This window comes from Plectropomus leopardus, chromosome 2, assembly GCF_008729295.1.
Source record: "Plectropomus leopardus isolate mb chromosome 2, YSFRI_Pleo_2.0, whole genome shotgun sequence".
Lineage (NCBI taxonomy): Eukaryota > Metazoa > Chordata > Actinopteri > Perciformes > Serranidae > Plectropomus > Plectropomus leopardus.
Window position 1 is genome coordinate 12,526,144 of NC_056464.1, and position 27,372 is coordinate 12,553,515.

Sequence of the window (27,372 nt, forward strand, 5' to 3'; positions counted from 1 at the left end):
CTCCCTGCTGTTAGACTCCAGCCCATCATCCTAACGACCTGCATTAGTATGTGCATATCCTGTATGGCTGAGGAGCCTGTGTTCTCTGTCCTGTAAAGACTACAATAAATATGAAGCAATCAAATTCTTTCCTTGCTTGATTTCCACTGCAGATGGACCACAGAGCTTAAAAAAACACTGTAATATTATAAAGACAAAAAGCAAAAAGTTAAAATGGTAACTCTTTATTTACAATAGTTTACAATAGTTTCACAGAAACAGTTTGCACCACAGTACAGACAACGCTTTCTCAATAAGGGGAAAGGACAACCCAAGATCAGAATAAACGAGCTGTATCACAATGAGCATTGTTAACATTAATTACAATGATGTCTTCAAGATGCAGACTAAGGTTTATAAATTTGTGCCTGAAGATGTCTCTTCAGGTTCTCTTCAAGACATGAACGTCCTGAGCACAGCAAGTGATTTTAGGTCTTGAAATGTCTTAAAAGCATCACAACCTGATGTTTTTTAAGATCTGGTGATTGCTGGGTACAAACCAGTTAACCAGCAATTGTAAATAGCAGAAGACAAGAGTGCAGAGATGAGCCTAACCACTTTAAACTCTTGTCTAAATTCTTGTGTTCTTTACATACCAAACATTCATTGTGTGTGTTACTTGCTCCCCAGTCAAGTCATTGATTCTGCATTGTAAAATCCAATCCTGGACTAATATAAAAGTTTCTGAGTCGAAAATCACTACAGTATGGCTTTTATATAATCGGAAACAACAGCAGATGGCACATGAATAACGAAGCTTAAAATCCAATTTCCAGCAAGTTTTTAGGGGAAAAGTGCCCTGAATAAACATGTTTTCCCTTAACCTCGCTGCATATGGAAGTAACTGAATACTGCTGTGAAAACATTAGTGAGAGGTGATAAGAGACAGAGATCTCTTCTTCTGATCTGACCCTTCAGAGACAAACAAAACAAACTGACCCTGCCCATGGTTTTTCGCAGATATCAATTTCTCCATCTCACAAAAGACCAAAAACCAAGAAGCTTAGTTGGGCTGTAGCAGCACATGCAATGCCAACATCCTCACACAGTGTCAACCATTCAAACAAACACACATTCATGCATAATTTCAACTGGACTCTTGAGAGAATCTTTCTAACAACACTATTCCAGTTACAATAGCTTTTTTTTCTGTTGATACTTAAACAGGACGGTCCTAGGGAAATCCCTTCTGTAGATATATTTGTCTCTGAAAACTGTCATGAGCATGAAACAGTTGAAAACAAAGGTGACTGTAATAACAGTTTGGAAAATAAAAGTATTTATAAACAATACCACTGTCAAATCCCACCTTAAAATTCAGCAAAAACTCTGAACAGAGACAACAGAAAACACCTTTACTGAAAACTGTCATCAGATATCTGGCTTTTTTTAAATCTGTGAACTAACAACTTATTTATTATGAGAAAAAAAAACTCGTCAGGACCAGAATTCTGGTGAAACAAGAACACTGTTTTAACATCTTTGTAAAGCAAATTGTGTGAAAACGTCATGTGTGGCCGAGTGACTTTTTGATTTAGAGGTGTATCAGAGGCTGGAAGACAGTTTGTGAAGTAGAAGGGAGAAGAACAAACGCTCGGATCACTTGTACGTACAGGCATCAAGCCTTAATGATATTCTTTCACGTCTTAAATAACAAAGCAGAACAACAAACAGATGAAGCAGATGCAGACTCTAGTCTCTTATCCTACATCTTTGTTCTATTGGATTATACCTCAGCTTAATACTATAGCACCATCTGAAGCAATTAACACAAGGCTTAACTTGTTTTCTCATTTTTAACGGTTAATTGTGTAACATTAATAGAGGCATCTAAGAGAAATCAAAATCCAGTTTCATCAGAAAGACGTACTCCTCCCTGTGACAGAAAGGTCATATGGATTATTTTTAAAAAAGTGAGAAAAGTGCAAACTGTCTTTCCCACAAATCCCAGCATGCACCATAGTGGGTGGCAGTTGTGAGGGTACTCTCTCTCTCTCTATATGGCAGTTCAAATGTTTCCAGTGTTCACGAGACACCAAGTCCCAACAGTAGAGGTTTGCTGCTATGCTAACGTCATCTACAGACCGACATCCATTCAGTGATTGCCTTACGCACAGAGTCTGTAGGGAAGCAGGAACAAACCTTAGTAAATCTAAAATAGCACTCAAACTGTTCTCTAATGGGATAAGGGCTTGGGATAGGTCCACCAAGTGTTTATAGAAAATGTGGGTTCATGGCTGGCCATGAAGGACAGAGACTGAAGGGTGCAAGACCTGAATTCGAGGAAGGGTCAATCCAGCAGGTGAGGGGGGGGGGGGGGGGTGGGGATGGAAGGGGGCAGAGTTCAGTGTTTGGCCTGGGGTCAGTCTAGCAGATGCTTACGTGGGCCTACGCGCGAGCGGTGGGAGCGTCGGGCATCTGGGGTTCCGTGTGACTCTCGGCAGCTCTGGCACACGTACGTCTCTGGTACGTGGCTCTTGCGTATCTTAGCACATGACAGGTGGATCCAGGTGTTACACTTGTTACACTCGATCATGGCGCGACCTGCAAAGGGCTTCATGCAGAAACACGTTACCAGGTCCCACGAGTCGTCATCTGAGAAGACATGAGAGAACAAACGCTGAATTAAGCTTGGTCACTTCAAAATTGTGAAGTTGTAGCAATTATAACAATGTGATATATGCATATACCTATATATACACGTATATACATGAATATATATATATATACCTGAGTCTACCATGATGTCCTCATCCTCTCCTGATCCATCTTCGTCTCTGAACACCACCTGTTTCCCCTGGCGGAACACCGTTCTGTTCCCTGGAATGCCCTCCACCTTCTGTACCTTTACCACCCCTTCTTCAAGGTCTTGACCATCCCAGTTTCGACGCTCCTCCTTGGGCTCCTCTTTGCAGGGAGCTGGGCTAGGCAGACGCTGGGGGCGGAGGGGAATGCTGATATCATCTTCAGGCTCTTCTTTGATCGTTCGGCCACCAAAGGAGATGGGGTACTGCAGCTCTGGGACTGCTGAGTGGGCCTGCTGGACCCCACTTTCCTCACCAGCCAAATGCTCCCTCTCCTTCCTCCTTTTCTTCTTCTTCAGCTTGTCAGCTTTCCTGCGGTCATCTGGGTGCAGGGTGGTGAATGTGTGCTGCAGAAGAGAAAGCGGGGAGTCGCATTTTTAAAAAGATGAAGGTGAACATTTTAAGATAATGATGTGACATCAATTTAACTCACGTCTTTCTTGGTGTGACTAGACAATGAGGCTCCTGGCTGTGGACGTTTCCTGCTCCTGTCCTGGGGGACCTTGGGAGGGCGCTGGGGGCAGGAGGTTGGTGGCCTGGGGGTCCAGCCATCACTGTCAGCTGTGCTGCCTGTACTGTTAGGGGGACTGGAACTACTGCGCAGAGGAGAGTCCTGTAACAATAAATGGGAGAAGAAGGGGTCAGTGAGTGCAAACTCACATCCAGATGTAAAGATGGTGATTTACAGATTCATCCACTCAACAATAAGATGATCATTTCCTGTAAGATTCAAGATGACCAATCAATAAATGCATTTGTGCCAAGGATTAGCATGATAAACTGTACCAGTTTAAATGTATGTGTGTGTGGGCAATGTGTGGCTTCAAACGATGGCTGACTTTGGATATAATTTTTATTGGTATTAATTGAATGAGTGTCACTGTGTCCTCAGGCACTTCGGAGAGTGTCAGAAATTCAATTGTGCAACAATACAGCATGGATAGTGTTATGAATCAATTTCAAAGAGTGAGCAGTAATATGACTGCAGGAAATTCTTAAGTACTGTCATAACTTATCACAGCTTGAATGTTGGGCCACACTGTTTATCATCTCACATTTTTCTTCTTTAATTCAGATCTCTGTGAATTCTCATTTTAACGTGACAACAACTTAGCTGTATTTGCATTTGCACTGAAATCTGGCGCATAAAACCATCACTGAGTATCAGCACAGACAGTGTCTATAAACAGAGGGGCAGAAATGACAACTAATCTAGCATGCATCAGAGAGAACCAGAAGAGCTACATGGTGACAGAGACCTTTTAAGGAAAATACAGAAGTTGACCAAAATTATTCACAATCTATAAATCTCTGCCGCTGATAGTGAGGATGAGGAAGTTAATCTGTCTGATGTTAGTTCTGACAAAAGAAATTGCACTCATATTGAAAGAAGGGTTTCAAATTTGTTGTCTCTTCTTTGATGAAGCTATGAGGACCATGAAAACTTAACCAGAATATCAGAATATCCCTGCCACCCAGAGGGTCTTACCTGTTGGGATTTAGAATAAATGGTGTGTGTAACAGACTGTAACCCAGCAATGTAAAAGCAACCTCCATTGATAACAGGACAGGGCTTCATGTTTTAATGACTATGCTTTTACCAAAACCAATGTTTTCAACCACAACATCTGTAAAGATGTGCCATTGGGAGGAATATGGGTAGGGCTGGGCAGTATGGAAAAAAGTCTTATCATGATAATTTTAGTCATATCAGTTGATATCTATATATATGGACACTCTTCTATCAGTACAGGTACTCAAATACCTTATTTCAGATCTTGTTTTAATCGAGTGTAATTGCTTTATTATTATAAATTCTACAATTATAAATTCTACATCTTATCATGTCATTTTTCTGCATTTCTGTTTTTAGCTATTTTTATTGCTATTAGTTTGTTGCTTTGTATGATTCTTGTTTCTTTTGATTGCTTATGTTTTAATGCGTTGTTCATGCTAGGCATCACTGAAAATGAGGGTCTCCCTCAATGATTTCCCGAGTCTTAAATAAAGGTTTAATTGATTGATTGACTGATATCACGATATACATCAAATCACTATTTCTGTCAAGCTTGAAGGTTCCCTTTTACTCCTAAATGAGATATGAAGATATCATAAGGTTAACTTTGGTTTAAATATGTATTTTCTGTAAGACATTGAACATGACAAATACTCTGTAGAACAGGCGTCACCAGCTGGCGGACCTATTCAACTAAAATTCAAGAAGGTCCAGTTACTAAAATTTCCTCCAAGCAAAGGTGCGAGCCTCATACTTAAAATTAGAATCACGATTACTTGAACATTTTACTTTGATTACGATTAATGAATGATCATATCGCTTTTTGCTTTTTTTGCGGGTTTGTTTTTTGCCCTCATAGTTCGCTGACAGTTTCATGTGACCATGGTGTGTTCGATTGTAATAAACATATGATTTATTGTTATTCATTAAACTTTCCAACATTATGTAAAAATTAAAAGCTCCATCTTAAAACAAACTTTTTTTTTGAGTAGGCTGACAGGACTACCTCACATACAACAGAGGGCTCAGATTAGCAGGTGACAAACAGGTGAGAGGGGAATCTTAAAGTAACAGACACTCAGACCGATCCAGCAAACTTAACAGGAGGCCATGAAAATACACCATTTACAGTCACAACTGAAATCTTGCATACAAAAGAAGTACTCTTTCCATGAATGGTAAGGAAAAGGTTAGAACTAAACAGAGGGCAGGCTGAAACTAAAATAAATATGTAGAGCCAGAAAAACTACAGACAAAAAAAATATATCAGTTTAAGATAATCTCATGGTCTGGCTATTTGCCTCCCTGTCCCCAAGCAGAGGACACAATTCAATGAGAAAAAGAGAACCCAAGATCTCATATCCAATTTACTGAGTCAACACAAATCAAGATTAAATAAAAGATATGTGACGTACTTGCCAGTATGCCAAGCGTTTCGCAACAACTTTCAAGGCAATGACATCCACCAACAAAAAGTGTAGACAACTCCATATCAGTCATAACACATATGTATGAATTATCAGAACTGATGTCAAGATACTGTGGTCAATATATATATCTGCCTCAAGTTTTACACATGTGCTTCCTTTACAATCAGTCTATCAATTTTCCCAGTGGCCATAAAGTCCATTCAGTTTCTTCTAAATGTACACATGAATTTACTACAAACATTTTGATTTGAACATGGTGTTTTTTTCCTTTGTGATGATTTTTAGAATTCTGATGTCCAATTTATGTATTTTCTTTATCAGTCTATTTTAAAATAGGTTTTTAGATTAGGTATAGGTTTTTACCATGGCAGTTTCTCAGCAGTTTCTTACTTTGATTGACATTGGAAAACATACTGTAACCAAACACAACAGTCCTCAAAATTCACTTACCGTACCTTTTTAAAATGAGTGCATCGTAATTAAAAGATTGCATGTTAAGATAAGTATAGCTTCAGGCAGTAACTGCTCCATTACTCACCTCTTGTGGATATGGGATGTAACCGGCATAGGCCAAGACGAAAGTGCAAAACTTGTTAAAATCCTCCACTGTCCTCCTCCTCCTGTATGGCGGACTGAAACCCTGAAACACAGTCACGTCATTGAAACATTTGCTCCATTTATGCATCTCGACATGGCGTTGACATTAATGCCAAGTGATCGGTACTTAAACGTAATTCTACAAACGGACACTTGCCTTCGGCTCGATGCGATTCAACAAATCAGCACGAAACTAAAAGGAAAAAACCATGTTGACAAACACATGCTTAGGTTTGATTGATCGCATAAACGCTTTTCTATTTGGACTCGTCAGTGAATCTTCCCACCCACCCCCACCGATAAACCAACTAAAAAAGACAGCTAATGTTAGCTCGGTCGGCTAGCAACAGACAGCAAATAAGTAACTAAATGCTAACGCTAAGAAGCTAGCTGCTGGCTAGAGTCGGTGGAGTTTCACTAGCAAAACAAAACTATGAAGCAATGAATAAATTCGCATTAAAGACGACCAAAAGTCACGGGGAAACGTAAAAGCATCAGTGTTAGCCAACTGTTGCAGTTACGTGAAGATAAAAGCAGATGGCATGAATGCGATGCTCGGTAACGTTAATGTTAGCATGCTTCGCAATGATGATGGAATGTTTTCTTTTCGATGAAACGTTATGCTAGCTTTAGCGTCCACTATCACACCAAGTACCATCTGAAGTAATGACATATTCTTAAAGACAACTTTAAGTGGTGGTAGCTGACAGTTTGAACGAAGATTGACTGAATGCGTTGCGCATATAACTTATTTAATTACAGCGCCCGGAGCTAACATTATGACAACATTAGCGCAGTAAGCTAATGCTAACCAACGAGCAGCTGCTACACAGTGCAGTGACAACCTCGAACAAGTTGACGTTTGCTAACGCCGTTAGCCATGTCTGCAAACTACTCACTGTAAAACAGTTGCACAAACACACTTACCTCCGACTGAAAGACGTGGGATGTCGATGGGTTTATGTCACCCATCTTTACCAAGTACCTGACCACCTGGCGTTTTGTCGATAACGTGACAGACTAAACCAACGGGCTACTCGCCGCAACCGTAAACACTGACCTAGCTTTTGCCTGCTATGTACCTAACGTTATAGCTAACGTCAACCTTACTTATGCTAAAACTCGAAGCAACAGTGTTCACTCAGTTTGCCATCTGCACCAACGACAACGTTACTTGAACTGACATCCACAACTAAGCAGCTAATCGGTTCAAAGTTGTAAAACGCGTCTCCCGTGAATAGTGGACGTTACTACTGTATTTACACCGAGCTGTCGGATAATGTCTTCAGTTGATTCACACTGATGGGGGAGCGGCTCACTTCGGCTGTCACCAGCTGCCTGCCCCCTTTCCTTCTTCTTCTTCTTCTTCGTGATTGTGGTAGCTAGTGAACGAAATTGTGCATTACCACCCTCTGTTGGTATTTGTAAACTGGTTCATATCATAGACCAGGGAAACTCAACTTGCCTCTTCTTCGTCTTCCAAAAGCATTTCGGCAGGCTATACACTAACAGGGGGGACACTTTTGCGAAATGACCAGAGGCCAAGGGCCACCCAAAGCAGCCCCATACGTTTTTTGTAGATTGTATGACACTTCTAGGATTTTTTTTAGCATATTTCTAGGATCATATGACATTTCTAGGATTTTAGGACATTTCTAAGATATTAGGACATGACATTAGTTTAGGGTGCAACACTGTACGACCAGAGGATCCTCCACTGGCCTTTTTTTGATAAACAAGCTCTATACTAAAAGTAGCCTACAAAAAAACCTGATGTAAATCACTTTACATTTCTAGGATTTTAGGACATTTCTGGGATTTTAAGACGTTTCTAGGATTTTAAGACATTTCTAGATTTTAGAACATTTCAAGGACATTTCTCTCTCAATGTTATATCCCAATATCTCAAATGTCCTTAAATGGACATTTCTAAGATATTAGGACATTACATTAGTTTAAGGTGTAACTCTGTCAGGTGGTGCAGAGGATCCTCCACTGGCACTTTTTTGATAAACATACTTTATTTTTATGCTATTTTATACACTCTAGCACCTTATATACTACAGGTACAAAAAAAATCCCAATGTGAATCACTTTATTTACTGTGAATTACAAACTGGTTTGGGGGCCACCCAGCACCCTGCCAGGGGCCAAATTTGGCCTGTGGGCTGAAAATTCGGCATCAATATCATAGACTGTTTATAATATAACAGACAGTCCATGGTATATACACAGTATAACCTTAATTAAATATCTCCAGAAAAGAGGCACCATCATTGTCACAAACATCAACCGACAATTCCGAGCAGCACGCTTGAATAAGGAGAAAATAGAAAAAAAATAGGAAGAAAGAAAAAAAAAAACAAAATACAAAGCCAAACTAAAGACTTAGACCGTGAATGATTCATAACAAAACCAGAGTGCAATACAGCCAAAAATTCTTAACAAGCTGCCCCTGTCCCACTGCTCTGCTGGACCATTCCTCGATTGCAGCTCTAACCTCTTTCTAAACCAGTCGCCATCGCTCCTTTCCCCGAGTCCTGTCATATTGAGGGGTTGCAGGTGTTGGTTTCTAGTCCAGCTTTTCCTCTAGCCAGTGTTCCCACCAGGTCTCCTTGGCACAACTGTGACTCTGCTTGCTCTACTGCTGCCTCTGCTCTCCTTTTCCTGCCAGTCTTGACCTATACCGCTGCCCCTGTGACATTAGGGTCACTGGACTTATGGTACTGCAGCACCTCCCTCACGCGCAAGACCTTGAACTCCTCCTCAATGGATTTAAGGGGCAGCCGTAATTTGCATGTGTTTCCATAGAGGGTGATGCTGCTCAAGCGTCTTGGAAGACCCAGCCATCTCCTCAGGTACGGACTCCTTTCTCCTTCCCTGGTCTTTGATGGTAGAAATGGGAAATTCACAGAGAAGCAAAGGCCACAGGGTCCTTGGCAGAATTCCATGTTAGTGCATTCATGCCTTTAATGGAAGCTGTATCCTTGAGGCTGCTGTTGAAGATCTTCCCCAGGATTTTCAGAGATGATAGGAATTGATGTTTCTGAAATAAAAAAGTGGAACTTATCTGCAGTTCTTCCTTTCTTCAGCACAATGACCTTGGTTTTTCTGTCTTGAAGGACTCTCTAAGGACTGGATGTGGGATGTAGCAGACTTCCTAGGTAATGGTGTGGATCTCAAGACAGTGGGATGCATCTGATAGTCTGCTATTGCATTGCAATAGGCAGAGACTAGTGATGCTTTACTCTGCTAAGCTCAGCAGCTGCTGACAGATTGTTCTTAGTTCTATGACCTGCTGACTTCATAACAGTGACTTGAGCTTGAATGGCAGCAATCTGTGTCTTTAAGTGTATTGGTTTCAGATGCCTGAGAATGCTAAGGCATACCTTCAAAAAGAGTCTTAGTCTGCAAGACAGTGGCTTGGGCTTGTATCGGATTCTTAAGCAGCTCCGTCTCAGGAATCTCCTCCTCAGGTGCTACACCGCTATATGCAGTCAGACTAAGCGTTGCCGTTTGCAAGCTATGGAACACTGGAGCTTTGCTTATTTAGTCCAAAGGGCTTCCTCATACGGGTGTCTTTGCTGCTTGTCTGTCTTCCTCTTTCCCAAACAGTAGTACCAGATCAGCAAAAGTTGTTATCTTTTTCGTTTCCACAGCTAAAGGTCATTACTCAATCCATTATCCAAGCAGCCTTAGTAGAACTGCTTCAAGACATAACGATTCTATTCACTTTCTGTTATACCCCTCCTCTAAACACTGCAGTCAGGAGGACTTGCAGGAAGTTTAGGTAGTTAGAAGGCGTCTTATCACTGTTTGCAGCGTTACCATGAATTTGGACAACAGCTCATCTCCATCGTATACTGAACCATGAACTGAATCATGTAGCTGGACATACACCGATGTCAAGGATTGAGGGCTAACGCTTGATAATATCAGATCGCTAGAAGCAGCAGACTGTCCATGATCTTTCATGTCTTTTGTATGTCAGGGATGAATGGAGTAGAAGCTGCAAATTAACATTTGCTCTCCAGGTGTCAAAGTCCAGTTCATTAGTTGGGACAAGGAAAATTCCCTGAGAATGTGCAGAGGTGACATGAAAAGAGCATGGGAGACATAGTTTCACTGGATCACATGGCATGTTGGATGAGTTCTTGCTGCACAACAGGAGGGCTGACACCATTCACAGTCAGAGCTGTATGAACTTTTGCAGGACTGACACCATAACCACTTGCCCTGGTTGAGCGGTACACTGTGCCAGAAGACAGGGTCTTGGGACTGGATGTGGGATGTAGCACACTGCCTAGGTAATGGTGTGGATCTCAAGACAGCAGGCTGCGTCTTATAGTTGGCTATTGCAGGTGGCAACACTGCATGTAAACTTCTGTCAGAGACTAGTGATGCTTTACTTTGCTAAGCTCAGCAGCTGCTGGCAGGTTGTTCTTAGTTCTATGACCTGCTGTCTTAATAACAGTGACTTGAGCTTGAATGTCAGCGATCTGTGTCTTTAAGTGTATTGTTTTCAGATGCCTCAGAATGCTAAAGCATACCTTTAAAAAGAGTCTTAGTCTGCAAGACAGTGGCTTGGGCTTGTATGTCCATCAGATTCTTCAGCAGCTCAGTCTCAGGAATCTCTTCCTCAGTTGTTACAAGGCTACATGCGGTCAGACTAAGCGTTGCCGTTTGCAAGGTATGAAACACTGGAGCTTTGCTTATTTAGTCCAAAGGGGTTCCTCATACGGTTGTCTTTGGCTGCTTACTCAATCCATTATCCAAGCAGCCTTAGTAGAACTGCTTCAAGACATAATGATTCTATTTACTTTCTGTTATACCCCTCCTTTAAACACTGCAGTCAGGAGGACTTGCAGGAAGTTTAGGTAGTCATAAGGGTTCTTGTCACTGTTTGCAGCATTCCCATGAATTTGGACAACAGCTAATCCTTATCGTATACTGAACCATGAACTGAATCACGTAGCTGGACATACACTGATGTCAAGGAGTGAGGGCTAACATGCTTGATAGCATCAGTAGCTAGAAGCAGTAGACTGTCCATGATCTTTCATGTCTTTTGTATGTCAGGGATGAATGGAGTAGAAGCTGCAATTCAACATTTGCTCTACAGGTGTCAAAGTCCATTTCATTGGTTGGACGGATCTTCCCAGAGAATGTGCAGAGGTTACATGAACAGAGCATGGGAGACATAGTTTCACTGGATCACATGGCATGTTGGATGAGTTCTTGCTGCACAACAGGAGGGCTGACACCATTCACAGTCAGAGCTGTATGAACTTTTGCAGGACTGACACCATAACCACTTGCCCTGGTTGAGCGGTACACTGTGCCAGAAGACAGTGGGTCTTGGGACTGGATGTGGGATGTAGCACACTGCCTAGGTAATGGTGTGGATCTCAAGACAGCAGGCTGCGTCTTATAGTTGGCTATTGCAGGTGGAGACACTGCATGTAAACTTCTGTCAGAGACTAGTGATGCTTTACTTTGCTAAGCTCAGCAGCTGCTGGCAGGTTGTTCTTAGTTCTATGACCTGCTGTCTTCATAACAGTGACTTGAGCTTGAATGTCAGCGATCTGTGTCTTTAAGTGTTTTGGTTTCAGATGCCTGAGAATGCTAAGGCATACCTTTAAAAGGAGTCTTAGTCTGCAAGACAGTGGCTTGGGCTTGTATTTCAATAGGATTCTTCAGCAGCTCAGTCTCAGGAATCTCCTCCTCAGTTGCTACACCGCTATATGCAGTCAGACTAAGCATTGCAGGTTGCAAGCTATGGAACACGAGAGCTTTGCTGATTTAGTCCAAGGGGCTTCCTCATACGGGTGTCTTTTGCTGCTTGTCTGTCTTCCTCTGTCACAAACAGTAGTACCAGATCAGCAGAAGTTGTTATCTTTTTCTTTTGCTCAGGTTGAAGGTCGTTACTCAATCCATTATCTAAGCAGCCTTAGAAGAACTGCTTCAAGACATAACGATTCTGTTCAGGTTCTCTGATAAACCTCTTCTAAACACTGCAGCTAAGAGGACTGGCAAGAAGTTTAGGTAGCTGGAAGGCTAATCATCAATGTTTGGACCATTCTCATGAACTTGGACAAAAAACTCATCTCCATCGTCTACTAAACCATAAACTGAATCATGTAGCTGGACATACACAGATGGCAAGGATTGAGGGCTCACATGCTTGATAACATCAGTAACCAGAAACAGTAGACTGTCCATGATCTTTCATGTCTTATGTCGGTCAGGCATGAATGGATTAGAAACTGCAATTTAACATCTGCTCTCCAGGTGTCAAAGTCCAGTTCATTGGTCGGACAGGGAATCTTCCTAGAGAATGTGCAGAGGTGACATGAACAGAGCATGAGAGACTTAGTTTGACTGGCTCACATGGCATGTTTGATGAGTTCTTGCGGCACAACAGGAGGGCTGACACCATTTACAGTGAGAGCTGGATAAACGGTTGCAGAATTGACATGATGACCACTTGCTCTTTCTGAGCGGTACACTGTGCCAGAAGACAGTGGCTCTTGGAACTGGATGTGGGATGTAGCAGACTTCCGAGGTAATGGTGTGGATCTCAAGACAGCAGGTTGTGTCTGATAGTCCGCTATTTGCAGGTTGCAACACTGCATGTAAACTCCTGGCAGAGACTAGTGGTACTTTACTCTGCTAAGCTCAGCAGCTGCTGGCAGGCTGTTGTTAGTTCTATGACCTGCTGTCTTAATAACAGTGACTTGAGCTTGAATGTCAGCGATCTGTGTTTTTAAGTGTTTTAGTTTCAGATGCCTCAGAATGCTAAGGCATACCTTTAAAAATAGTCTTAGTCTGCAAGACAGTGACTTAGGTTTGTATTGGATTCTTAAGCAGCTAAGTCTCAGGAATCTCCTCCTCAGGTGCTACACTGCTACTGCGTTGCCGTTTGCAAGCTATGGAACACTGGAGCTTTGCTTATTTAGTCCAAAGGGCTTCCTCATACGGTTGTCTTTTGCTGCTTGTCTGTTTTCCTCTGTCCCAAACAGTAGTACCAGATCAGCAAAAGTTGTTATCTTTTTCGTTTCCACAAGCTAAAGGTCATTACTCAATCCATTATCCAAGCAGCCTTAGTAGAACTGCTTCAAGACATAACGATTCTATTCACTTTCTGTTATACCCCCCCCTCTAAACACTGCAGTCAGGAGGACTTGCAGGAAGTTTAGGTAGTTAGAAGGCTTCTTGTCACTGTTTGCAGCGTTCCCATGAATTTGGACAACAGCTCATCTTCATCATATACTGAACCATGAACTGAATCACGTAGCTGGACATACACTGATGTCAAGGAGTGAGGGCTAACATGCTCAATAACATCAGTCGCTAGAAGCAGCAGACTGTCCATGATCTTTCATGTCTTTTGTATGTCAGGGATGAATGGGGTAGAAGCTGCAAATTAACATTTGCTCTCCAGGTGTCAAAGTCCATTTCATTGGTTGGACGGAGAATCTTCCCAGAGAATGTGCAGAGGGTTACATGAAGAGAGCATGGGAGACATAGTTTCACTGGATCACATGGCATGTTGGATGAGTTCTTGCTGCACAACAGGAGGGCTGACACCATTCACAGTCAGAGCTGTATGAACTTTTGCAGGACTGACACCATAACCACTTGCCCTGGTTGAGCGGTACACTGTGCCAGAAGACAGTGGGTCTTGGGACTGGATGTGGGATGTAGCACACTGCCTAGGTAATGGTGTGGATCTCAAGACAGCAGGCTGCATCTTATAGTTGGCTATTGCAGGTGGAGACACTGCATGTAAACTTCTGTCAGAGACTAGCGATGCTTTACTTTGCTAAGCTCAGCAGCTGCTGGCAGGTTGTTCTTAGTTCTATGACCTGCTGTCTTCATAACAGTGACTTGAGCTTGAATGTCAGCGATCTGTGTCTTTAAGTGTTTTTGGTTTCAGATGCCTGAGAATGCTAAGGCATACCTTTAAAAGGAGTCTTAGTCTGCAAGACAGTGGCTTGGGCTTGTATTTCAATAGGATTCTTCAGCAGCTCAGTCTCAGGAATCTCCTCCTCAGTTGCTACACCGCTATATGCAGTCAGACTAAGCATTGCAGGTTGCAAGCTATGGAACACGAGAGCTTTGCTGATTTAGTCCAAGAGGCTTCCTCATACGGGTGTCTTTTGCTGCTTGTCTGTCTTCCTCTGTCACAAACAGTAGTACCAGATCAGCAGAAGTTGTTATCTTTTTCTTTTGCTCAGGTTGAAGGTCGTTACTCAATCCATTATCTAAGCAGCCTTAGTAGAACTGCTTCAAGACATAACGATTCTGTTCAGGTTCTCTGATAAACCTCTTCTAAACACTGCAGCTAAGAGGACTGGCAAGAAGTTTAGGTAGCTGGAAGGCTAATCATCAATGTTTGGACCATTCTCATGAACTTGGACAACAGCTCATCTCCATCGTCTACTAAACCATAAACTGAATCATGTAGCTGGACATACACAGATGGCAAGGATTGTGGGCTCACATGCTTGATAACATCAGTAACCAGAAACAGTAGACTGTCCATGATCTTTCATGTCTTATGTCGGTCAGGCATGAATGGATTAGAAACTGCAATTTAACATCTGCTCTCTAGGTGTCAAAGTCCAGTTCATTGGTCGGACAGGGAATCTTCCTAGAGAATGTGCAGAGGTGACATGAACAGAGCATGAGAGACTTAGTTTGACTGGCTCACATGGCATGTTTGATGAGTTCTTGCGGCAACAACAGGAGGGCTGACACCATTCACAGTGAGAGCTGGATAAACGGTTGCAGAATTGACATGATGACCACTTGCTCTTTCTGAGCGGTACACTGTGCCAGAAGACAGTGGCTCTTGGAACTGGATGTGGGATGTAGCAGACTTCCGAGGTAATGGTGTGTATCTCAAAACAGCAGGTTGTGTCTGATAGTCCGCTATTTGCAGGTTGCAACACTGCATGTAAACTCCTGGCAGAGACTAGTGGTACTTTACTCTGCTAAGCTCAGCAGCTGCTGGCAGGCTGTTGTTAGTTCTATGACCTGCTGTCTTAATAACAGTGACTTGAGCTTGAATGTCAACGATCTGTGTTTTTAAGTGTTTTAGTTTCAGATGCCTCAGAATGCTAAGGCATACCTTTAAAAATAGTCTTAGTCTGCAAGACAGTGTCTTAGGTTTGTATTGGATTCTTAAGCAGCTAAGTCTCAGGAATCTCCTCCTCAGGTGCTACACTGCTACTGCGTTGCCGTTTGCAAGCTATGGAACACTGGAGCTTTGCTTATTTAGTCCAAAGGGCTTCCTCATACGGTTGTCTTTTGCTGCTTGTCTGTTTTCCTCTGTCCCAAACAGTAGTACCAGATCAGCAAAAGTTGTTATCTTTTTCGTTTCCACAAGCTAAAGGTCATTACTCAATCCATTATCCAAGCAGCCTTAGTAGAACTGCTTCAAGACATAACGATTCTATTCACTTTCTGTTATACCCCTCCTCTAAACACTGCAGTCAGGAGGACTTGCAGGAAGTTTAGGTAGTTAGAAGGCTTCTTGTCACTGTTTGCAGCGTTCCCATGAATTTGGACAACAGCTCATCTTCATCATATACTGAACCATGAACTGAATCACGTAGCTGGACATACACTGATGTCAAGGAGTGAGGGCTAACATGCTCAATAACATCAGTCGCTAGAAGCAGCAGACTGTCCATGATCTTTCATGTCTTTTGTATGTCAGGGATGAATGGGGTAGAAGCTGCAAATTAACATTTGCTCTCCAGGTGTCAAAGTCCATTTCATTGGTTGGACGGATCTTCCCAGAGAATGTGCAGAGGTTACATGAAGAGAGCATGGGAGACATAGTTTCACTGGATCACATGGCATGTTGGATGAGTTCTTGCTGCACAACAGGAGGGCTGACACCATTCACAGTCAGAGCTGTATGAACTTTTGCAGGACTGACACCATAACCACTTGCCCTGGTTGAGCGGTACACTGTGCCAGAAGACAGTGGGTCTTGGGACTGGATGTGGGATGTAGCACACTGCCTAGGTAATGGTGTGGATCTCAAGACAGCAGGCTGCGTCTTATAGTTGGCTATTGCAGGTGGCGACACTGCATGTAAACTTCTGTCAGAGACTAGTGATGCTTTACTTTGCTAAGCTCAGCAGCTGCTGGCAGGTTGTTCTTAGTTCTATGACCTGCTGTCTTCATAACAGTGACTTGAGCTTGAATGTCAGCGATCTGTGTCTTTAAGTGTTTTGGTTTCAGATGCCTGAGAATGCTAAGGCATACCTTTAAAAGGAGTCTTAGTCTGCAAGACAGTGGCTTGGGCTTGTATTTCAATAGGATTCTTCAGCAGCTCAGTCTCAGGAATCTCCTCCTCAGTTGCTACACCGCTATATGCAGTCAGACTAAGCATTGCAGGTTGCAAGCTATGGAACACGAGAGCTTTGCTGATTTAGTCCAAGGGGCTTCCTCATACGGGTGTCTTTTGCTGCTTGTCTGTCTTCCTCTGTCACAAACAGTAGTACCAGATCAGCAGAAGTTGTTATCTTTTTCTTTTGCTCAGGTTGAAGGTCGTTACTCAATCCATTATCTAAGCAGCCTTAGAAGAACTGCTTCAAGACATAACGATTCTGTTCAGGTTCTCTGATAAACCTCTTCTAAACACTGCAGCTAAGAGGACTGGCAAGAAGTTTAGGTAGCTGGAAGGCTAATCATCAATGTTTGGACCATTCTCATGAACTTGGACAACAGCTCATCTCCATCGTCTACTAAACCATAAACTGAATCATGTAGCTGGACATACACAGATGGCAAGGATTGAGGGCTCACATGCTTGATAACATCAGTAACCAGAAACAGTAGACTGTCCATGATCTTTCATGTCTTATGTCGGTCAGGCATGAATGGATTAGAAACTGCAATTTAACATCTGCTCTCCAGGTGTCAAAGTCCAGTTCATTGGTCGGACAGGGAATCTTCCTAGAGAATGTGCAGAGGTGACATGAACAGAGCATGAGAGACTTAGTTTGACTGGCTCACATGGCATGTTTGATGAGTTCTTGCGGCACAACAGGAGGGCTGACACCATTTACAGTGAGAGCTGGATAAACGGTTGCAGAATTGACATGATGACCACTTGCTCTTTCTGAGCGGTACACTGTGCCAGAAGACAGTGGCTCTTGGAACTGGATGTGGGATGTAGCAGACTTCCGAGGTAATGGTGTGGATCTCAAGACAGCAGGGTTGTGTCTGATAGTCCGCTATTTGCAGGTTGCAACACTGCATGTAAACTCCTGGCAGAGACTAGTGGTACTTTACTCTGCTAAGCTCAGCAGCTGCTCTGGCAGGCTGTTGTTAGTTCTATGACCTGCTGTCTTAATAACAGTGACTTGAGCTTGAATGTCAGCGATCTGTGTTTTTAAGTGTTTTAGTTTCAGATGCCTCAGAATGCTAAGGCATACCTTTAAAAATAGTCTTAGTCTGCAAGACAGTGACTTAGGTTTGTATTGGATTCTTAAGCAGCTAAGTCTCAGGAATCTCCTCCTCAGGTGCTACACTGCTACTGCGTTGCCGTTTGCAAGCTATGGAACACTGGAGCTTTGCTTATTTAGTCCAAAGGGCTTCCTCATACGGTTGTCTTTTGCTGCTTGTCTGTTTTCCTCTGTCCCAAACAGTAGTACCAGATCAGCAAAAGTTGTTATCTTTTTCGTTTCCACAAGCTAAAGGTCATTACTCAATCCATTATCCAAGCAGCCTTAGTAGAACTGCTTCAAGACATAACGATTCTATTCACTTTCTGTTATACCCCCCTCTAAACACTGCAGTCAGGAGGACTTGCAGGAAGTTTAGGTAGTTAGAAGGCTTCTTGTCACTGTTTGCAGCGTTCCCATGAATTTGGACAACAGCTCATCTTCATCATATACTGAACCATGAACTGAATCACGTAGCTGGACATACACTGATGTCAAGGAGTGAGGGCTAACATGCTCAATAACATCAGTCGCTAGAAGCAGCAGACTGTCCATGATCTTTCATGTCTTTTGTATGTCAGGGATGAATGGGGTAGAAGCTGCAAATTAACATTTGCTCTCCAGGTGTCAAAGTCCATTTCATTGGTTGGACGGAGAATCTTCCCAGAGAATGTGCAGAGGTTACATGAAGAGAGCATGGGAGACATAGTTTCACTGGATCACATGGCATGTTGGATGAGTTCTTGCTGCACAACAGGAGGGCTGACACCATTCACAGTCAGAGCTGTATGAACTTTTGCAGGACTGACACCATAACCACTTGCCCTGGTTGAGCGGTACACTGTGCCAGAAGACAGTGGGTCTTGGGACTGGATGTGGGATGTAGCACACTGCCTAGGTAATGGTGTGGATCTCAAGACAGCAGGCTGCATCTTATAGTTGGCTATTGCAGGTGGAGACACTGCATGTAAACTTCTGTCAGAGACTAGCGATGCTTTACTTTGCTAAGCTCAGCAGCTGCTGGCAGGTTGTTCTTAGTTCTATGACCTGCTGTCTTCATAACAGTGACTTGAGCTTGAATGTCAGCGATCTGTGTCTTTAAGTGTTTTGGTTTCAGATGCCTGAGAATGCTAAGGCATACCTTTAAAAGGAGTCTTAGTCTGCAAGACAGTGGCTTGGGCTTGTATTTCAATAGGATTCTTCAGCAGCTCAGTCTCAGGAATCTCCTCCTCAGTTGCTACACCGCTATATGCAGTCAGACTAAGCATTGCAGGTTGCAAGCTATGGAACACGAGAGCTTTGCTGATTTAGTCCAAGAGGCTTCCTCATACGGTGTCTTTTGCTGCTTGTCTGTCTTCCTCTGTCACAAACAGTAGTACCAGATCAGCAGAAGTTGTTATCTTTTTCTTTTGCTCAGGTTGAAGGTCGTTACTCAATCCATTATCTAAGCAGCCTTAGTAGAACTGCTTCAAGACATAACGATTCTGTTCAGGTTCTCTGATAAACCTCTTCTAAACACTGCAGCTAAGAGGACTGGCAAGAAGTTTAGGTAGCTGGAAGGCTAATCATCAATGTTTGGACCATTCTCATGAACTTGGACAACAGCTCATCTCCATCGTCTACTAAACCATAAACTGAATCATGTAGCTGGACATACACAGATGGCAAGGATTGTGGGCTCACATGCTTGATAACATCAGTAACCAGAAACAGTAGACTGTCCATGATCTTTCATGTCTTATGTCGGTCAGGCATGAATGGATTAGAAACTGCAATTTAACATCTGCTCTCCAGGTGTCAAAGTCCAGTTCATTGGTCGGACAGGGAATCTTCCTAGAGAATGTGCAGAGGTGACATGAACAGAGCATGAGAGACTTAGTTTGACTGGCTCACATGGCATGTTTGATGAGTTCTTGCGGCACAACAGGAGGGCTGACACCATTCACAGTGAGAGCTGGATAAACGGTTGCAGAATTGACATGATGACCACTTGCTCTTTCTGAGCGGTACACTGTGCCAGAAGACAGTGGCTCTTGGAACTGGATGTGGGATGTAGCAGACTTCCGAGGTAATGGTGTGTATCTCAAAACAGCAGGTTGTGTCTGATAGTCCGCTATTTGCAGGTTGCAACACTGCATGTAAACTCCTGGCAGAGACTAGTGGTACTTTACTCTGCTAAGCTCAGCAGCTGCTGGCAGGCTGTTGTTAGTTCTATGACCTGCTGTCTTAATAACAGTGACTTGAGCTTGAATGTCAGCGATCTGTGTTTTTAAGTGTTTTAGTTTCAGATGCCTCAGAATGCTAAGGCATACCTTTAAAAATAGTCTTAGTCTGCAAGACAGTGACTTAGGTTTGTATTGGATTCTTAAGCAGCTAAGTCTCAGGAATCTCCTCCTCAGGTGCTACACTGCTACTGCGTTGCCGTTTGCAAGCTATGGAACACTGGAGCTTTGCTTATTTAGTCCAAAGGGCTTCCTCATACGGTTGTCTTTTGCTGCTTGTCTGTTTTCCTCTGTCCCAAACAGTAGTACCAGATCAGCAAAAGTTGTTATCTTTTTCGTTTCCACAAGCTAAAGGTCATTACTCAATCCATTATCCAAGCAGCCTTAGTAGAACTGCTTCAAGACATAACGATTCTATTCACTTTCTGTTATACCCCCCCTCTAAACACTGCAGTCAGGAGGACTTGCAGGAAGTTTAGGTAGTTAGAAGGCTTCTTGTCACTGTTTGCAGCGTTCCCATGAATTTGGACAACAGCTCATCTTCATCATATACTGAACCATGAACTGAATCACGTAGCTGGACATACACTGATGTCAAGGAGTGAGGGCTAACATGCTCAATAACATCAGTCGCTAGAAGCAGCAGACTGTCCATGATCTTTCATGTCTTTTGTATGTCAGGGATGAATGGGGTAGAAGCTGCAAATTAACATTTGCTCTCCAGGTGTCAAAGTCCATTTCATTGGTTGGACGGAGAATCTTCCCAGAGAATGTGCAGAGGTTACATGAAGAGAGCATGGGAGACATAGTTTCACTGGATCACATGGCATGTTGGATGAGTTCTTGCTGCACAACAGGAGGGCTGACACCATTCACAGTCAGAGCTGTATGAACTTTTGCAGGACTGACACCATAACCACTTGCCCTGGTTGAGCGGTACACTGTGCCAGAAGACAGTGGGTCTTGGGACTGGATGTGGGATGTAGCACACTGCCTAGGTAATGGTGTGGATCTCAAGACAGCAGGCTGCGTCTTATAGTTGGCTATTGCAGGTGGCGACACTGCATGTAAACTTCTGTCAGAGACTAGTGATGCTTTACTTTGCTAAGCTCAGCAGCTGCTGGCAGGTTGTTCTTAGTTCTATGACCTGCTGTCTTCATAACAGTGACTTGAGCTTGAATGTCAGCGATCTGTGTCTTTAAGTGTTTTGGTTTCAGATGCCTGAGAATGCTAAGGCATACCTTTAAAAGGAGTCTTAGTCTGCAAGACAGTGGCTTGGGCTTGTATTTCAATAGGATTCTTCAGCAGCTCAGTCTCAGGAATCTCCTCCTCAGTTGCTACACCGCTATATGCAGTCAGACTAAGCATTGCAGGTTGCAAGCTATGGAACACGAGAGCTTTGCTGATTTAGTCCAAGAGGCTTCCTCATACGGGTGTCTTTTGCTGCTTGTCTGTCTTCCTCTGTCACAAACAGTAGTACCAGATCAGCAGAAGTTGTTATCTTTTTCTTTTGCTCAGGTTGAAGGTCGTTACTCAATCCATTATCTAAGCAGCCTTAGAAGAACTGCTTCAAGACATAACGATTCTGTTCAGGTTCTCTGATAAACCTCTTCTAAACACTGCAGCTAAGAGGACTGGCAAGAAGTTTAGGTAGCTGGAAGGCTAATCATCAATGTTTGGACCATTCTCATGAACTTGGACAACAGCTCATCTCCATCGTCTACTAAACCATAAACTGAATCATGTAGCTGGACATACACAGATGGCAAGGATTGAGGGCTCACATGCTTGATAACATCAGTAACCAGAAACAGTAGACTGTCCATGATCTTTCATGTCTTATGTCGGTCAGGCATGAATGGATTAGAAACTGCAATTTAACATCTGCTCTCCAGGTGTCAAAGTCCAGTTCACTGGTCGGACAGGGAATCTTCCTAGAGAATGTGCAGAGGTGACATGAACAGAGCATGAGAGACTTAGTTTGACTGGCTCACATGGCATGTTTGATGAGTTCTTGCGGCACAACAGGAGGGCTGACACCATTCACAGTCAGAGCTGTATGAACTTTTGCAGGACTGACACCATAACCACTTGCCCTGGTTGAGCGGTACACTGTGCCAGAAGACAGTGGGTCTTGGAACTGGATGTGGGATGTAGCAGACTTCCGAGGTAATGGTGTGGATCTCAAGACAGCAGGTTGTGTCTGATAGTCCGCTATTTGCAGGTTGCAACACTGCATGTAAACTCCTGGCAGAGACTAGTGGTACTTTACTCTGCTAAGCTCAGCAGCTGCTGGCAGGCTGTTGTTAGTTCTATGACCTGCTGTCTTAATAACAGTGACTTGAGCTTGAATGTCAGCGATCTGTGTCTTTAAGTGTATTGTTTTCAGATGCCTCAGAATGCTAAGGCATACCTTTAAAAATAGTCTTAGTCTGCAAGACAGTGGCTTGGGCTTGTATGTCCATCAGATTCTTCAGCAGCTCAGTCTCAGGAATCTCTTCCTCAGTTGTTACAAGGCTACATGCGGTCAGACTAAGCGTTGCCGTTTGCAAGCTATGAAACACTGGAGCTTTGCTTATTTAGTCCAAAGGGGTTCCTCATACGGTTGTCTTTGGCTGCTTACTCAATCCATTATCCAAGCAGCCTTCGTAGAACTGCTTCAAGACATAATGATTCTATTTACTTTCTGTTATACCCCTCCTTTAAACACTGCAGTCAGGAGGACTTGCAGGAAGTTTAGGTAGTCATAAGGGTTCTTGTCACTGTTTGCAGCATTCCCATGAATTTGGACAACAGCTAATCCTTATCGTATACTGAACCATGAACTGAATCACGTAGCTGGACATAGACTGATGGCAAGGATTGAGGGCTAACATGCTTGATAGCATCAGTAGCTAGAAGCAGCAGACTGTCCATGATCTTTCATGTCTTTTGTATGTCAGGGATGAATGGAGTAGAAGCTGCAATTCAACATTTGCTCTACAGGTGTCAAAGTCCATTTCATTGGTTGGACGGATCTTCCCAGAGAATGTGCAGAGGTTACATGAACAGAGCATGGGGGACATAGTTTCACTGGATCACCCCCATGCTCTGTTCATGTAACCGCTGCACATCAGGAGGGCTGACACCATTCACAGTCAGAGCTGTATGAACTTTTGCAGGACTGACACCATAACCACTTGCCCTGGTTGAGCGGTACACTGTGCCAGAAGACAGTGGGTCTTGGGACTGGATGTGGGATGTAGCACACTGCCCAGGTAATGGTGTGGATCTCCAGACAGTAGGCTGCATCTGATCATGCGCTATTGCAGGTGGCGACATTGCATGTGGACTCCTGGCAGAGACTAGTGATGTTTTACTCTGCTAATCTCAGCAGCTGCTGGCAGGTTGTTCTTAGTTCTATGACCTGCTGTCTTCATAACAGTGACTTGAGCTTGAAGGTCAGCGATCTGTGTATTGGTTTCAGATGCCTCACCTTTAAAAGGAGTCTTAGTCTGCAAGACAGTGATTTGGGCTTGTCTTTTTATTGGATTCTTCAGCAGCTCAGTCTCAGCCAGGGCACGTTTTTCTTTTGCTCAAGTTGAAGATCGTTGCTCCATCCATTATCCAGGCAGTCTTAGTAGAACTGCTTCAAGACATAATGATTCTGTTCACTTTCGTTGATACCACCTCCTCTAAACACTGCACTCAAGAGGACTGGAAAAAGGTTTAGTTAGTTAGGAGGCTTCTCATCATTGTTTACACCATTCCCATGAACTTGGATAACAGCTCATCTCCATCGTCTACTGAACCATAAACTGAATCATGTAGCTGGAAATACACTGATGGCAAGGATTGACGACTAACGTGCTTGATAACATCAGTAGCCAGAAGCAGTAGACTGTCCATGATCTTTCAAGTCTTATGTAGGTGAGGAATGAATGGATTAGAGGCTGATATTCAACATTTGCTCTCCAGGTGTCAAAGTCCAGTTCATTGGTCAGACGGGGAATCTTCCCAGAGAATGTGCAGAGGTGACATGAACAGAGCATTGGCGACATAGCTTCACTGGATGACATGGCTTGTTGGATGAGTTCTTGCTGCAAAACAGGGGGGCTGAAAGTATTCACAGTGAGAGCTGGATGAACCTTTGCAGGATTGACACCATGACCACTTGCTCTTTGTGAGCGGTACACTGTGCCAGAAGAAAGTGGCTCTTGGGACTGGATGTGGGATGTAGCAGACTGCCAAGGTAATGGTGTGGATCTCAAGACAGCAGGTTGCGTCTAATAGTCCGCTATTGCAGGTGGCGATGTTGCATGTAAACTGCTGGGAGAGACTAGTGATGCTTTACTTTGCTAAGCTCAGCAGCTGCTGGCAGGTTGTTCTTAGTTCTATGACCTGCTGTCTTCATAACAGTGACTTGAGATTGACTGTAATCGATCTTTGTCTTTAAGTGTATTGTTTTCAGATGCCTCAGAGTGCTAAGGCATACCTTTAAGAGGAGTCTTAGTCTGCAAGACAGTGACTTGGGCTTGTATGTCAATCGTATTCTTCAGCAGCTCCATCTCAGGAATCTCCTCTTCAGGTGTTACAATGCTGCATACAGTCAGACTTAGCTTTCCAGGTTTAAGCTTTGGAACTCTGGATCTTTGCTTATTAAGTTGAAGGGGCTTCCTCATACGGTTGTCTTTTGCTGCTTGTCTGTCTTCCTCTGTCCCAAACAGTAGTACCAGATCAGCAGAAGTTGTTATCTTTTTCTTTTGCTCAAGTTGAAGGTCGTTACTCAATCCATTATCTAAGCAGCCTTAGTAGAACTGCTTCAACACATAATGATTCTGTTCACTTTTTGTGATACCCCCTCCTCTAATCACTGCACTCTAGAGGACTTGCAGGAAGTTTACGTAGTTAGAAGGCTTCTCATCATTGTTTGCAGCGTTCCCATGAATTTGGAAAACAGCTCATCTCCGTCGTATACTGAACCATAAACTCAATCACATAGCTGGACATACACTGATGGCAAGGCTTGAGGGCTAACATGCTTTTTAACACCAGTAGCCAAAGGCAGCAGATTATCTACAGTTTTTCATGTCTCATGGAGGTTAGTATAAATGGCTTAAAAGCTGCAAGTTAACAGGAGTCACTGGTAGGATGGGGGATTTTTCCCAAAAATGCCCACAGCTGACATGAACAGTGCACCGGAGACATGGTTTCACTGGCTCGCATGGCAGTTGGATGAGATATTGCTACACAATGGGAGGGCTGACACCGTTCACAATGACAGCTGGGTGTCACCATTGCTACTTGCCCTGGTTGAGCTGTACCCTATGCCAGAATAGAGTGGCTCTTTGGAGTGGATGTACATTTAAGGAGACAGGTTAGGTGATGGTGTTGTTTCAAGACAGCAGGCTGCGTCTGACAGTCCAACCTTTAAAAGGAGTCTTAGTCTGCAAGACAGTGATTTGGACTTGTTTGTCAATCTGTTTCTTCAGCAGCTCAGTCTCTGCAATCTCCTCCTCAGTTGCAGTAACTAAGTCAGACTAAGCGCTGCAGGGTGAAGCTTTGGACTAGTGGAGCTTTGCTCATTTAGTCCAAGGTGCTTCTTCATACAAGTGCCTTTTGCTGCTTGTCTGTCTTCCTCTGTCCCAAACAGAGAACTAGATCAGCAAAAGGGGGTGATATCTTTGTCTTTTGCTCCAGCTGAAGTTTGGTAATCAATCCATTATACCAGCAGCCTTTGCAGAACTGCTTCAAGAGATAACAATAACGATAATCCACTCAAGCAGGTGGGGACATTGCAGGACTCTTGGCAGAGACTGGTAACTTCTGTGCATAAGCTGGTGTTAATGCTGCATGTGTGTCTCTCGGTGATACCATTGCCAATCCTCCCACACTATGGGCTTTTGTGTGCACATACTTTATTATTGAGTGATGGTGAAATTTTAATTTTGGACCATCATTGGCAATACACGTTTAACAGAACCATAAGTTGCTAGGGGCTTCTCAAGTTCTTTATGTAGTTCAGTATATGTTAAACCACAAACAAGTAGTAAGTAAGTAAGTCAGTAAGGGACATTTATCTTCTCGTCTTTTACTTTTTTTTATTGTATAATGTTCTTTTAATGTATTAATCTATTTATTTTTAGCTTTTGATACTTAATAACACTGAACTTTCTCTTAGATGAGTCTCCAAATTTCTGTATGACTTGGCTATGAGTCAGGGTGTGTTTGTTGTGTTAAACAGACAAAAAAAGCAGTACGCAATTAATGTGATTTTTTAAAAAAATAACACAGTATATTTCTAACATTAATCACATTGTGATTAAGGCATTAATGCTGACAGCCCTAGCTAGAATTTTTACTGTTGCTTGGCAACACCGGAGCTATTAGTAATTCTGATCACTCCTGATGCAAACACAACTACTGCTACTGTTAAATTTCAGGATAACTTTTGCATGTTTTACGATTTTAATTAGATTATTTTTAGATGGTCAATACATTTTGTAAGTTTCTGTTAAAAGTTCTTTTAGTACTGCAGTTGTTTATGCAGCAATCACAGTATTATTAGAGCTGGTACAAATATTACTTCATACTACTTCAACTTGTGAATGAATTAAACATACAATCTTAACTCTTATGTGTAACTCTTCATAATAGAAGAAAAGGTCTTTAAGAGGGTCTCACCCTCCCAAACCCTAACACTTTGGCAATGTTCCATCAAATATATTTTTCTTATGTCATGATATAAGAAGACACTAGTTTAAAAAGTTATAAAACACCTAATTGAAGGAATTTGTTTTCAATTGTTCATACTCAGAAATCTTTGGACAAAGCCAAGAAACTATAGTATTAATAAGAAACACTAAAACAGAACAGTTTTCATGTCTTCTAACATTTGTAACGTGCACTGCAGCACAAAAAAGATTTGAATGGAACATTGCCTACAGACCCTCTTAAAGCCCTTTCCTTTCTTTACAAAGTCAAAAAAATAGAAAAAGAGAAAGCTTACCTTTGCTGATCAAAATGGTTTATACAAAGACACAAAATAGCAGCATGCAGTTGATGCTATTTTTAAAAAATAACATGTTATTTTCAGATCTTAATTACAACACCATCAACACGTTAACACCTAAAGCCTGAGAAAGAGAAACCTTAACATCGCTGATCAAAATGACTTAGACAGCTTAAATTTGTTCCAAAAAAACTTTTAAGTGCAAGTACTGGTGCATATAAGAGAGGTTAGAAATTCCTGATCACTCCTAAAACTGTTACTACTACTGTTAAAATACAATACTCTTTGTTACTTTTGTATGCTTT

At 42.7% G+C, this 27,372-nt stretch overlaps 1 protein-coding gene across 1 annotated transcript; it reads right to left on the reverse strand.

The window, feature by feature from the left end:
- Positions 1-208: 208 nt before the first annotated feature.
- phf13 (PHD finger protein 13) lies at positions 209-7,683 on the reverse strand. Its single transcript, XM_042507849.1, has 5 exons — positions 7,314-7,683; positions 6,328-6,429; positions 3,277-3,456; positions 2,770-3,190; positions 209-2,634 (listed from the first exon to the last, which is right to left on the reverse strand). The coding sequence occupies exons 1-5, from the start codon at positions 7,356-7,358 to the stop codon at positions 2,402-2,404; spliced, it is 981 nt and encodes a 326-aa protein (XP_042363783.1). The 5' UTR covers positions 7,359-7,683; the 3' UTR covers positions 209-2,401.
- Positions 7,684-27,372: the final 19,689 nt, after the last annotated feature.